General features: G+C 42.1%; 1 protein-coding gene across 14 annotated transcripts in view; it reads right to left on the bottom strand.

The window, feature by feature from the left end:
• SYNE2 (spectrin repeat containing nuclear envelope protein 2) overlaps nt 1-14,298 on the bottom strand; it is a 343,315-nt gene that overhangs the window by 74,888 nt on the left and 254,129 nt on the right. For all 14 annotated transcript variants that reach the window (XM_027065882.2, XM_027065880.2, XM_027065884.2 and 11 more), the window contains 9 exons: nt 13,929-14,030; nt 12,926-13,045; nt 12,556-12,756; nt 10,285-10,458; nt 8,837-8,968; nt 5,164-5,360; nt 4,106-4,238; nt 2,482-2,664; nt 1,920-2,066 (listed from right to left, as the gene is read on the bottom strand). In XM_027065882.2, coding sequence (XP_026921683.2) covers nt 1,920-2,066; nt 2,482-2,664; nt 4,106-4,238; nt 5,164-5,360; nt 8,837-8,968; nt 10,285-10,458; nt 12,556-12,756; nt 12,926-13,045; nt 13,929-14,030 — 1,389 coding nt within the window. The remainder of the gene's footprint in view (nt 1-1,919; nt 2,067-2,481; nt 2,665-4,105; nt 4,239-5,163; nt 5,361-8,836; nt 8,969-10,284; nt 10,459-12,555; nt 12,757-12,925; nt 13,046-13,928; nt 14,031-14,298) is intronic.

The raw sequence follows: 14,298 nt of genomic DNA, 5'->3' as shown, positions 1-14,298 counted from the left end.
CCCCACCCCCAATCCCACCAAATGTCTGCTTTGAGTAGAGAGTCTTTTGGAGAATTCCACATCCCCACGAACAGAGACTCGTCGCTTTCAAGCAGGCTGAAAAGTCAAAGGCAGCATCGCGTATCATGGCTGCATCATCTCAACCAAAATCAGGACCCAGGGACTGACAAAGGGTTCCCGTGAGCGGCTTCCTGAGAGCCACACTGGAATTCAGAGCCCCCCTGCAGGCTCACGGAAATGAGAGGATGGGAAGTCTCAAGTTAAGACTCCCCCAGAAAACCCAGGACATAGGGGTGCCTGGGTGGCTCAGTCGGTTAAGCGGCCGACTTCGGCTCAGGTCATGATCTCGCGGTCCGTGAGTTCGAGCCCCGTGTCGGGCTCTGTGCTGACAGCTCAGAGCCTGGAGCCCGCTTCAGATTCTGTGTCGCCCTCTCTCTCTGCCCCTCCCCTGCTCATGCTCTGTCTCTCCCTGTCTCAAAAATAAATAAAACGTAAAAAAAAAAAAAAAAAGAAAACCCAGGACATTAAGGAACTTTGCCAGCTTAGGTAGCTTCTCTGTTCCGTAGCAAGCCTAAAAACACCCAGGGCCAAGCATGTTTCTGTCAAGTCGGATACTTATTAAGCTTATCCTCCTAAGTCCTAACACCCCTCTGGAGGCATCAGGGGAAAAACTATGTGGTATATGCTAGGTTACAAGAGCGTAGAAGAATACATGCATGTGGACCCTCCAAAGATTCTACTACTCCCCGAAGTTAGGATGTGCTAGTATATAAAAGTAAAATCCTTGCTAACATCATGCCTCGTGACCAAAGTATTTGTCCTCTGCCTACCAGAAGCTACATCCATCAGCCTGTGAGGTCTTTGAAAGCAAAGACCAGAGACTTCATTGATCTCCTGAGTTCCTAGTGGTGAACATACTACCGTACACAATAAATGTTTGTGTGTGGCTTATTAAGTGTGAGTTAAATCTATCTGAAGTCAAATATCACAGAGAAGGCCACATTCATATGTATTTGTAGAAAGGTATCAACTTTTCCTTATGCATTCTCTTACGCAAAGGACACTGACTTAACACCTGTTGGATGCCAGGTCCTGGGCTAGGTGTGCTGTTTCAGGGAGGTGAAGAATTGGCCCTGCTCTCAAGAAGGAGACAGGCAAGGAAGCAAATAATTATCACACCCTGGAGACGCCTAATCCTAGAAAGTGAACTCGACTGGCTGGCAGAGTCAGGAGTAGATTTCCAAATCAGGAGATACTTGAGGAGAGTTTTGAAAGATGAACTAAGAGCATTTCTACGGCCACAAGTGGGGCACTAGAATTCCAGGTTGAAGGTGTAGCATGTACAAAAGCAGAAGCCGGGGTGCCTGGGTGGCTCAGTCGGTTAAGCCTCTGACTTCGGCTCAGGTCATGATCTCACGGTTCGTGAGTTCGAGCCCCGTGTCGGGCTCTGTGCTGACAGCTCAGAGCCTGGAACCTGTTTCAGATTCTGTGTCTCCCTCTCTCTCTCTCTGACCCTCCCCCATTCATGCTCTGTCTCTGTCTCAAAAATAAATAAATGTTAAAAAAAAAATTTTTCAAAAGCAGAAGCCAGGAGAACACCAGATGCAGCGGGTTCATTCGGGTCAGGCAGAGTCCAGGATCTATATCGGGGAACGAAAAGATGAGGCTGGAGAAGTAAAGAGGGGCCAGGGCAAGTTAAAAGCTTGGATTCTGTCCTGTGGTGACAGGAGCTCTCAAAGGTAACGAGGCAGAATAGAAAAAGTATACTAACGTCTGTCTAGAATCATCCAATATCCCATTCCCCACGCCTAGAATCAGTTCTTCTAAAGCGCACCACACTGGTCTCTTTGGTATTTCCCTTCCGACTGACTTGCCTTCTTAGTTAACGAGCAAGCTTGTGGCTCTTTTCGTATAATTACCTTGTACTTCTGAAGAAGGTTTTTAACTTGAGATGCGGAACTCAGAGAATGCTCACAGTCTTCATCTGCGGTCTGATGTTCCACATCGCTCATCCAGCTAATCATTTCTGTGATTGCTTTACGAGATGGCAATTTCTCCATCTGGAGCTGCAAGGACAAAATGATTTCCATTTAATTACCTGCAGTTGACAAAATCAATCGGGGCATCACTAAAGACGGTATCTGGTTTGATAAAAGGTCTTGCTACATAATTATGCAGGTTGCTCACAAAAACAAACCCGGCATTCAAGCTTAGAATAAGTGACCCCAAAACAATGACGATGACCTTCGCATAAAGGAACACAGTGATGCAGATAAACTGGGAAATAAAGTAATTAAGCCTGATTTCTCCGGTAAGAAAGATCCCACTGGAGGAGAGTCCAGTAATTAAGACCCATATTCAGTGGTGCCAGAGGAAAATAGATAGTGTCAATGAAAATTATTGAGTCAGAGAAATAATTTTAAAGGAGTTGTGAGCTAACAAGTGAATGCTAATTTAAATGCTGCGTCTTTAAATACCGACCTGGTGAAGTTTTTCTTGAATATCTGGAAGTTGAGTTATGAGCGTTGTCCATTTCTGTTCGAACTGCGCTAAAGAAGCTCTCAGGGTAGCCGTATCGGCTTCTTTCAGGTGAAGAAGCTGATTCCCAGTACTTATAACCGCGGTCTTCAAGGAGGACTTGTCATCTAGTTCCTTTGAAAACTCCTAGAGGAAACAGCGTGAAAATTTAGAAACATTAAAAATTTGCAAACAGCAAAGAATAACTAAGAGTCAGAATAACTGGTTAGAGTCCCGAACTAAGTACATGAACTCAATTCAAACTGCTAATGCTTGCGTGTCTATCTATAGGTGTGTATGTGTGTGCACCCGTGCATGCACACACCCACACCCACACTTTTCCTACTAAGTGTCAGGCACTGTTCCAGGCATTAGGTAAATAGTGGGGAACAAAAGAGAAAGAATTCCTGACCCTTGAGTGGCTTATAATCTAATGGATTAATATTTTTTTTAAAAAAGACCAATCAGGGGCACTTGGGTGGCTCAGCGGGTTAAGCGTCTGACCTTGGCTCAGGTCATGATCTCCTGGTTTATGAGTTTGAGCCCCATGACAGGCTCTGGGCTCACAGCTCAGAGCGTGGAGCCAGCTTCAGATTCTGTGTCTCCCTCTCTCTCTGCCCCTCCCCTGCTTACACTCCATCTCACTCTCTCTCTCTCAAAAATAAATAAATATTTTTAAAAATTAAAAAAAAAATCAAGTAATAAAATAAAAAAGACCTATCATTTCAACATTAAGAGAAACAGAACACAAAGTTCCTATTAAATGAACTAAATGCAACTGATTTTTAACTAAAATATTTGAAAACTTTCCTTTGTATTTGTGGGGGTTTTCAAACATATTTTTAAATAATTACATTTTAATACCAAAGTGGGTGATCATTGCTATAAAATAAGAAAAACAGACAAGAAAAGAATACGGGAAAGGAATTTACGTTAGAAAGTTTTATAAATTTATATTACAGAAGTAATAGTTTCCTTTCTTCAAAAAAAAAAAGCTCAAAACAATAGAACATTTTAGTAGAAATGTCAGTTCTGTATATGACAATTTACAACCATGTATCTATTAACTTTAACATTTATGAATTAATAAGTCTGTTAAGTTTTGGGGGAAAAGCAGGGGAGTTATTTCCTGCATTTAAAAAGCATGCTTCATGTCAGAGAAAGTTTTACTTTTACATATATTTTATAGGTTCAAATAAAAGTCTACTTTATCATTGTTTTATTTTATTTTTAAATATTTACTTTGAGAGGGAGAGAGAGAGAGCATGCACACAGGGGAGAGGCAAAGAGAGAGTAGAGAGAGAGAATCCCAAGCAGGTTCCACTGTCAGCACAGAGCCTGATGCAGGGCTTGAACTCACAAGCTGAAATCAAGAGCTGGATGTTTAACTAAGCCAGCCAGGTGTCCCTATCGTAAATATATAAATGACCGCTATAAACAAATAGCTCTAAGTTTGAAGAATGATATTACCCTAAATTTTATCCCTTATCCACAAATGATTATGGAGACTATCGCATTGACCCTGGTCATTTTCCCCTGATATTTATTTCTGGCAACAATTATCTGAGCATATTTTATCATAACTTACAAAAAAACTGTTTATGTTGCTTCTGATTGTATCCAAGTCCTGAGACACATTGAGGGATTGTTCTTTCCAGTAATTCAGAGTTTGCTGAGAAGATTCCAACCACTTGGTTAACTGATCTGAATCTCTGTTATAACTAACAGGAATGAAGTGAGAGAGAAAGAAAATTAGAAACGTACTCTATGGGTGATATGCATCGTTGGCAATTTTTTTCTCATTTTACTTTGTTTTCCTGTGTTGATCAGCTCTATTATTCAAAAAATCATGATGTTTTAAGAATTATACCCTGTTTTATCCCATGCCCCAAATCTGACACTCCTGGCATTTTGTAGGACTCTGTTATGACTATTCTAGAACAAATGAGCATTTTAAAGTCTAAAACATTTTCTTATTACAGCTACACAAAAACAAACCCATGGGTAAGGACAGCGATTATTTCTGTTCATTAAATGTTGACAGATTTGTTTATAGTAAAAATATAACCAGCATTTGTATAAGTTGCATAACAGTAAACTTATTGGCTAGATTCCAACATATTTACAGGAAACGAAGGAAAATATTGAGCAGAATGCTACCCCTCTTGTAACTCTTAAACTTCTCTAAGACAGGTCCCTAAGAGGCACAGAGGAGGAGAGTCAAACGTTCTATGCTCTCTACCTTCCTCAAGGAGTTCAAGATTAGATCCACTAAACAAACAAAATTCTCTGAAGAACTCTGAAGGCTTTTTCCAACTATTCTGTGAGCTAAGATTATTATTTTTTAATTTAAAACCTTTTTAGAGAGTAGGAAAGAGCAACACCGTGGTATAAAGGTCACATGTACAATTTCATAACATAATCCTTACTTTTCACTGAACTGATTACATGTCATCTTGAGTCTGGCAAACCAACCTCAGAGATCCTAGATCGCATCTGGCCCAGAAGAGGGACCCAAGTGCTTAAATTGTTGACGACAAACCTTACAGGAGAGAGACTGCAGGTAAAATCTGGTCGACTGCAGGATCCTCTGAGGTTTTTGTCCACCTGAAAATCTGACCTCAACCCATCCCTAAGAAAACATACCTGAGCAGATGCTTCAGAAGCGTTTGTAGTCGGTGCAGTTCATGGTCACTTTTTCTGTTTAGGGCCAACCACTGCTCTTCTAGTTCCGCAATCTGGCCCTCTAGTTCAGGACAGCTCACGGAGGCCACCAGCTCTCTGCCTTCATTCAGAGTCTGGTAAAGCCGGGCGTGCTTTTCATCAATGTTTCTTTTTATTTGCTACAAAAAGTCAAGTCACAGAATGAATTATTTAAAAATGAAGCCAGTCCATCTATTGACAAATACTTCAGTAGAGGCTACTGAAGAAACAAGAACACAGTCCTAACCCTCAAGACTCTTGCAGTCTGGCTGAAGAAACGTGATTCACGTTTTATTGATCACCTTTCATGATGAGACTGTCCAACTAATGCATTTCTACGGCACATTTCTTCAGTTCTATAGACTTACACATACCAACAGAAAACAAAACGTCACGGCTTTAGACTTGAGAATTCTCCGCCTACAAGTAAAAAACAAGCTGGCAGTCTACGGGGCACGTTCAACTTGTGGACAGGTTTTGTGTGACCTAAAGATTATTTTGAAAACCAGGATATTTTACATAGAAATCAGGATTTCCTGTGACTCGGAGAAAACCAGAAATCTAGCACCCTGGGTCTACACCTTGATGTGGCACAGATGGCCTGGAATTGGGCAGCCAGGCTTCCTTTAGAAGGGCTTGGTCTCTTTGACATTCTGCCACGACAGTCCCCACCACCCTCCGAACAGAGAGCCAGTCAGCGTCCATATTTCTGTTCTCGTCTGGCCCCTGTTAGAACTTTACATTACAAATAGGTTTGAAGGGGATGAGAAAACATTTATCATCCCTTAGACCCGAATAGTAGGAAAAAAACTCATTTCTAGAGTCTTTTAAGTATAAGGATTCAACGGGGAGTAAGGAAGAGGACTTTAGAAGAATAAATTAGTACATCACTAATCCAACTTCATGAAAAGAAAATCTTTAGAACAGCAATACAACGACCCCTTGAAGAGAACTCTGTCTAAAGGCAATTACCTTCCACCACTGGGTTCAGCCACTGACACTTATCCTGACAGCTACTGAAATTTAATCTTCAAAAATAAATTATAATCAAAATATAATTTTTCCAACTAACTTAAGCCTTTTAAAAATCACTAAAGAATTCTACTTCCAATGCCCTTTCCACTGCTGTCATTTGTAATCCCCTCTTCTCATCTGAGTCGGCATGGGAAAATGTCCAACATCTGTTTAAAAAAAAAACAAAAAACAGTTCTAGGGGCACCTGGGTGGCTCAGTCGGTTAAGCATCTGACTCTTGATTTCTGCTCAGGTCATGATCTCACAGTTGGTGGGTTGGAGCCCCGCGTCAGGCTCGGTGCTGACAGCTCAGAGCGTGGAGCCTGCTTCGGATGCTGCATCCCCCTCTCTCTCTGCCCCTCCCCCACTGATGCTCTCTCTTTCAAAGATAAGTAAACATTAAAAAAAAAAGCTCTAATTTCCCAAGCCTTCAGTGAAAGACCAAGACACTTCATCTTTAGATTATCCCTGAGAATTTTTTTTTTAATGTTTTTTATTTATTTTTGAGAGAGAGAGAGACAGAGCATGAGCAGCAGGGGGGGGGGGGGCGGGCGGGCAGGGAGAGAGGGAGACACAGAATACAAAGCAGGCTCCAGGCTCTGAGCTGTCAGCACAGAGCCCGACGCGGGGCTCGAACTCACGGACTGTGAGATCATGACCTGAGCTGAAGTCGGACGCCCAACCGACTGAGCCACCCAGGTGCCCCTCCCTGAGAATTTTTAATTACCCCATTTTATACACAGGAGTCAGACTGCAATGGTCACTCAGCACATGAGGTGCCGAGCCAGCATTTAAATGAGGTTTGCTCAACTGCAGAGGCCACACAAATGCTATGTTCCGTGGCCCACAGATGTCCACCGATCAAAATACATGCAAATCTCTCCATGACGCAGAACACGGAGAATGACCTGAAGAAGTCCATAAGTGAGATGGGCTTTACAAGGTATCTTTTTTTTTTTTTTTTTGAGAGAGAGAGAGAGAAACCGTGTGTGTGTGTGCGTGTGTGTGTGAGAGAAAGAGAGAGAGAGAGAGAGAGAGAGAGAGCCAGGAAGAGCGGCAGAGGGAGACAGAGAATCCCAAGGGGCTTGATCCCAAGACCCTGGGATCATGACCTGGGCTGAAATCAAGAGTCAGATGCTTGACCGACTGAGCCACCCAGGTGCCTCATATATCTCTCTTTTAGTTTGACAAATTTATTTAAGAGTTTTAGAACAATTATTTCAGTTTTTAAAAATCTCAAATTTAACAGATTCACAGGTTGCACTTTAAGGGACATGATCCCTTGTCCACCTGAGAGAGGTGGGCTAATACAAACAGTTCCTTAACATAATGAGGTTTAAAATGCCGTTTTCAACTGCCTTCTCTTAGCTCTTTGGACGTACTTCTGCATCCCCAGGCTAACAAAGAATTAAGCAGCAGCTTCCCACCCCCAGAAGATTCAGATTTATCTTAGGGGCGCCTGGGTGGCTCAGTCAGTTAAGCGGCCGACTTCAGCTCAGGTCATGATCTCACAGTCCGTGAGTTCGAGCCCCGCGTCGGGCTCTGTGCTGACAGCTTGGAGCCTGGAGCCTGTTTCAGATTCTGTGTCTCCCTCTCTCTCTGACCCTCCCCCGTCCATGCTCTGTCTCTCTCTGTCTCAAAAATAAATAAATGTTAAAAAAAAAAATTAAAAAAAAAAAGATTCAGATTTATCTTAGAGTTAAGCTCAATTGGACAAGATGGCAAAGAGATCAATTGTACCTCTCTAGGCGTCTAGATAGCAGGACTACAGTGTCCGTGTCTTTGCAAAATGTTCCTTATAGGAGCTTAAATGCTACTGAGGAATGCCAGGGTCCTGCCAAGGATTTCATTTTCCATCCGGTCTATTCAGGCAACAAACCTACTCTTGAAGTTTCGAAGTTGGCATTTGATAACCACGCCCAGCATCACAACTCAGAGGCTGACAACACATTTGAAAGTTAAAACTAAATATTTCAAGTTTCTGTCGAGAAGACTTAAAACTCGTTTTCTCGTTGGTCATGATCTCAAGGCCACTTGAAAACTATTCTAGGGTTCTATCTTTTCCATGGCATCGAAGTTTGGGACACAGAGACTTGGATGATAACACTAAATGTTACACACAAAACATTTTGTTTGAAGTCTTTTTATAATGCTGGTGGCAGGTGACAGATTATCGCCTGTCTCAGAGGCTATGTCCAAACAGGGCTTCACCGAAGAAAACCACATATAGGTTTAGTGGCCCATGGTTTACAACGTTCTTTCTGTACTTTGGCTCATTTCCATATCCGCTGACATCCACTTCCTGAGACGAGTAGGAGAACTAGCGTGATTCCCTACAGTATACAAAGAAACTGAGACTTAGAGACAAAAAGTTGACACGCTTGACAGGTGAGAGCCAGGACTCGTACCCAGCACCTCGATCCCAAGCCTTAAGTATAATGAAAGACTCCAAATCAAATCCACGGGTTCCCTGAATATCAGTCTAATAGTGCATGGTGTGAAGAACAACACTTCAAATTCAAAGTCGAGCAATTTAGTCAAAACAAAAGAAAACACAAAGTGCTACGGACGCTGCCTCTGACGGATTCAACGGCGCAAAATACCTGGTAAAATGAAATCCTTTCCATTAATCTTTCCTCGGTCTCTTCCACCAGACTCACAGAGGGCAACGTAGATACAAGAATTTCCAGATCCTTTTCAAGAGATGCATAGTTTTCATCAAATTCTTCCCATTTCTAGAGAATCAAGAACATAATATCAGTGGGAGCCCTTTTCTAGATTCGTTCCAGCCAATGACAAAATTGATCATACGAAATAAAAACGAACTGAGACCATACGAACTTCAAGCACAGATTCCAGGGGTTTCTGAGAGATATAACCTACTCTCGTAAGAACTCAGGGTCCGATGGAAAACAGTTCCGTTGCCTTTGTGGAGAGGGTTTTGAAAAATCCAGTTGGCATTCGTGTTTTATGCTTGTCTCATCAAACTGAGTAAGGACCAAGATTAAGTGAGAGGGTTACACCTCTCAGCCTGCACCTCTGTGGAGACCTCAGAGTCGGAAGAGAGCCGTTCTCACACTTGGAAAGGAAGGGGCTAACTTTTAAAGCTTTTCTCAGCAGAGGCTCCGAGTAGGTTGCTTCTACCCTCTCTGCTCCAACCCCTAGCCCACTGAACATTACCCTGTGATGCTGCTAGAAGCAGAATTCCACTGTTGGAGGATGTGGGCTTACACTTCATTAGGAGAGTACTATTTCCTTAGGCTGAGTCTTGCCTTGTCCCAGTTCTATTTCTATAGAAGCCCACCACTAGGACCTCAGCACGCTACAGAGCTGACTTACGGACACTAAATATCACCTGCTGGAAAAAGAACCACCTTATTGATTCTCTTATCTACCGAAGTAGTGGGTCATGTGGCTGTGAGGGGCACTCTTTGGACTCGGGGGGGGGGGGTCTCTTTTTTTAAATACCATGAAATATTACTAGAAATATCAATTTGACAAGCTAACCAGAAAATTGATTTCATTAGCCTAACATAACATGATCACATTACAAAGTTGAAGATTTCCTTGCTTTTGGGTTACTTCCTTTAAGTGCTAACATCCACGGTGTGTAAGAAGTTAAAGGTGAGAACTTTCAAACGGAGAAAGAACTTGATGCAAACTTAATTTTCTTCTTGGATTTAAGACTACCAGGAGTCCACTCCAGCAGCAGAACATCCGGACCTGCCCTCTTTGGGGAGCACAGTTTCTGAACCACCGTTTCATCCAAATGACCTCTTTCTGGATCTCAAAGTGCGCTTCCAATTTTGTTTATTTGCACACAAACCTAAAGGTGGAAAGACATGCCATCCCCTCGTTCCCGCGTGCGCAATCTCAGCAACTATTTCATTCCGGGAGCAGCAGTCAGGGCTAGAACAGGCTTCCATCGCCTCAGTGTTAGTTCCCATTTAACTACTGCTTAATGGTAACTCGACACCTCTGGACACCAGCAGGTGGTGGTCCAAGGTCCAGAATTCCAGGGTTAAGCACAACGTTTACATATCTCAAGTACCTGCAATAAACTTTGCAGCTTTATTCCACGTTGGTGTGACTTTTCTTCCAGTAATTTAATTTCTTGTATTTGTTCTGCCCAAAATGTGTCTTTCTTTTGCAGTAAAGAAGGAGGCATTCTGTTGGAGTATGTTTGGATCAACAGCATGTCAGCAACAAGCTTCTGGAAAAAAAGCTGTAAAATGGACAAGACTTGTTATTTATTTATTTCTACATCGTGAAACTTAAAAACTGAGTTACTTCAACTTTTTATACAGGTGTATTTACTTTTATTTATTTTTTTTTAATGTTTGTTTATTTTTGAGAGAGAGACAGACAGACAGAGTGTGAGCTGGGGAGGGGCAGAGAGAGAGGGAGACACAGAATCTGAAGCAGGCTCCAGGCTCTGAGCTGTCAGCACAGAGCCCGACGTGGGGCTCGAACTCACAAACTGTGAGATCATGACCTGAGCCGAAGTCGGACGCTTAGCCCACTGAGCCACCCAGGCACCCCTAAATTTTTTTTCTAACATTTATTTATTTTCAAGAGACAGAGAGAGACAGAGTGTGAGTGGGGGAGGGGCAAAGAGAGAGGGAAACAGAGAATCTGAAGCAGGCTCCAGGCTCTGAGCTGTCAGCACAGAGCCCAACATGGGGCTCAAACCCACCAACAGTGAGATCATGTCCTGAGCTGAGGTCGGATGCTTAACTGACTGAGCCACCCAGGCGCCCCAGGTGTAGTTGCTTTTAAATCCCAAGACAGCCATGCAGAGTCACACATAAGAGGAAAGAAAAAGAAAATTGACTGTGTACCCATTAGTCTTTAACACTAATGGCATTTTAACAAGTCATAAAGAAAAATCCTCCTAAGTAACATTTTCCATAAAACAGTCCATGTTAAAGGGCAAACAGTGTCAGCCAATTTCAATTTCCAGTGAGATCTTCCTAAATCAGTTACTCTGAGTTTTTAATTTTTTTTTTTTAAATCTTTATTTATTTTTGAGAGAGAGACCACATGTAAGCAAGGGAGGAGCAGAGAGAGAGGGAGATACAGAACCCGAAGCTGGCTCCAGGCTCTGAGCTGTCAGCACAGAGCCTGACATGGGGCTCGAACTCATGAACCATGAGATCACGACCTGAGCCGAAGTCGGACACTTAAAACCGACTGGCCACCCAGGCACCCCCCCAGTTACTCTAAGTTTTAAGAAACTTTACAAAAAGGTCGATACTGACATGGCCGATTAATTTCAAGACACTAAATTGGATGGATAGATGAGTGAGCCCAAGGAGCCCACACATGGAACAGCCAGAGGTTCCTACACTCTGGCTTGATTTTCTACTCAATAACATGGCCAAGTACAAGGAATTTGTTGACAGGGTCTGTTGGGATCCTGGTATGTAAAAGCTCCCAGAACAACACTTGAAGAACCTTTACACAGGAAGTCTTTAGCTTCACATGGTTCTCCTCCATTTGCATAGTCAGCTGCCCCTTCTAATTGTCTGGAGGAACTTCTTATGCGAATCCTTTCTCCTACTCCCTTGAAAAGGGTATGTAGAAGGTTTATAAAAGCATCCAGCACAAATCCTGACACACTGTAGATATCCATAATATTATTTTTTCCTTTCCCCCTCCAATCTTTATAGAATATTTACCTTTGGATTTCTTAGAACAAGGTCTCCTTATCACATGCCTAGAGTTCAGCTTGTTGGAGGCAGAAATGGTCTTTCCCATTTTTTTTTTTTGCATCAGTACTTAAATTACTACATGTCTTTAGGTGGTGATCATGAGGCTGCTGTGTAATAAAATGAATGGACAACTAAAAGATTTATTGTAGCATTACACTAGATATACATTTATATATTGAGGTATAGATATTTTTTTGGCCTCAGTTCTCAGGAAAGCCTTCCCTAATCTCCTGAATTCAATTTCCCCTCTTAAATGCTCTGAAAGCATGTGTCTCAATTTTAATTTTAAATTTGTTTGGAATGACTTGCTCATAAATGTCTCTCTTTCAACCAAAAGCTCCGTGAACGTAAGGAACTATATCTGTTTTCCCTCACAATCACATCCTTAGAGGTCAGCGGAGTTCCTGATATCCAGTAAGCCGTCTAATTGATGTTAGTTCAAACAAAGAGTGAATGAATGAATGAATGAATGAATGAACAATGTATATTTCACCAATGAATGAATGAATGAACAATGTATATTTCACCAAGGAAGAAAATGGATGCTCTATGGTTAAGTCAGAAAGACTTAAAGTCTATGAAAAGGTAATCTGACCCACGCGTCTTACCTTGTGATTCTGTATTTGAGCCTGTAAGGCATCTTTACTTTTGGGTTGTTTTAAGTGGTCATGAGCAAGCTTTTCCTTTCCAATAGCCATTAGTTCCACCATGCCTTGCAATAAGGCATCTTGCTGGCTCTCAGTGATGAAAGGGCTGCTGAGTTCTGTGTACCGAGCTCTCAAGATTCCCCACATACTGTCAAGCACATCCTGAAAAGAAAGAACGTTTTCATCCAACCACGAAAATAATCCAGATGGAGAACAAAGCTAAACTCTCTTTGGAGAACAAACCTGAACTCTCTTTCTGGAAGAACAAGAAAGTCTCACTCCCTTATAATCATAGCGATTCACTGACCGAATGTTTTCTGCTCACACATACCTCTAATTTGTAAACCTCTTGCAGTAACACGTAAGGTAAACGAAGCCTCTCCCCTTCGTCTCTTAGTTTTGCCACTCGGCTCTCGGAGTTCTGCAGCTCCACTGTATACACATCTGCTTTCTACGGTGAGAGACAATGCAAAAAAGCAAACCCTTTCAGAAGCCAGAGAAGTGCGCATATTCATTGTAAAAGAATGAAACCGTATAGAAAAAATTAAGGGAAAAATGAAAGTCCCACTTCTCCTCCCTCACCTCCAGCTTCTCCCGGCAAATTTGTCCCCAACACGTTTGTAGCACGGACCAGAAGTATATGTGCACATCCTTAAACTTAATGAACGCGCACATCACTCCGTTCTGCAGGCTGCCTCCTTACTTACCAGCTGCTCTGCAAGTCAGTACAAATACCGGACTCCTTGCAAATGGACACACACTGCTTTTCTAAGAGTCTGCTCTTAATGCCTTTTGGGCTATCGAAGCGTTTTTAGTTCAAGCAGTGCTGCTAGGTCCATCCTTGAGTATTTATATACACGTTTCTCCATGCCCTTGTCTTCCTTCCTTAGGATAAGTGCAACCCCTATAGCACTATCTGTCCACAGAAGGCTCTCAATTCATACTTGCTGAATAAATGAATGAAGTGAGCCTACTGTGGGTAGAAGCGCATTCACACGTAAAATTCTGATTTATAGCCAACCGATCCTGAGAAGCTGGACAAATTCTCCTCCCGAGAGAATGGGAGTCTCATTTCCTAATGCTCTCACTGACCCTGCACAAACTTCCATTTTTGCCTGGTTGATAGGTGACCATGGTGTTGTGTCGGTTTAATTTACTCTTCATAAGGTACTACTTATGAGATATTTTTAAAGGTCCACATAAAGAGTTCTCGTTTCTATTTGTTTACTCTAGCCTTGCCACTGCTCCCAAAGGAAAGTGCTTCAGAAACACAGCTTCTACACAAAACTCTTTGGTCCAAGGTCAGATCAGTGTAATTGTTTTGACTTGATTACCTGAAGCTGCTCATCAATACTCTGGCTACTAATTTCATTCAAAGACTGTTGTAAAGATGTTTTATTCTTAGTAAGTTGATCATACAATCGCTTTATTTCATTCTGTATAGGAAGATAAATGCAACAAACAGTAAGAATCTCATGGGGGCCCCTTTAATACCTTACAAAAAATTTAGCCGTCCTTTAATTTTTATGCTAACCGAAGTTCCAAACATATACCAAAATAGAGGAATTGCCTAGCTTTAACAATTATTGACTTGTGACCGGTCATCTCTGCTCTGTGCCCTCCCCTGAGCCTTCTTAACTATATCTAATCTCCTTCCCCTCAGAATATTTTGAAACAAATCACAGATATTTCACCATGGTAAGT

This window comes from Acinonyx jubatus, chromosome B3, assembly GCF_027475565.1.
Source record: "Acinonyx jubatus isolate Ajub_Pintada_27869175 chromosome B3, VMU_Ajub_asm_v1.0, whole genome shotgun sequence".
In the NCBI taxonomy this organism is placed as follows: domain Eukaryota; kingdom Metazoa; phylum Chordata; class Mammalia; order Carnivora; family Felidae; genus Acinonyx; species Acinonyx jubatus.
Note: the sequence above shows the minus strand (reverse complement) of the source record. Positions and strands in the feature narration are given on the sequence as shown.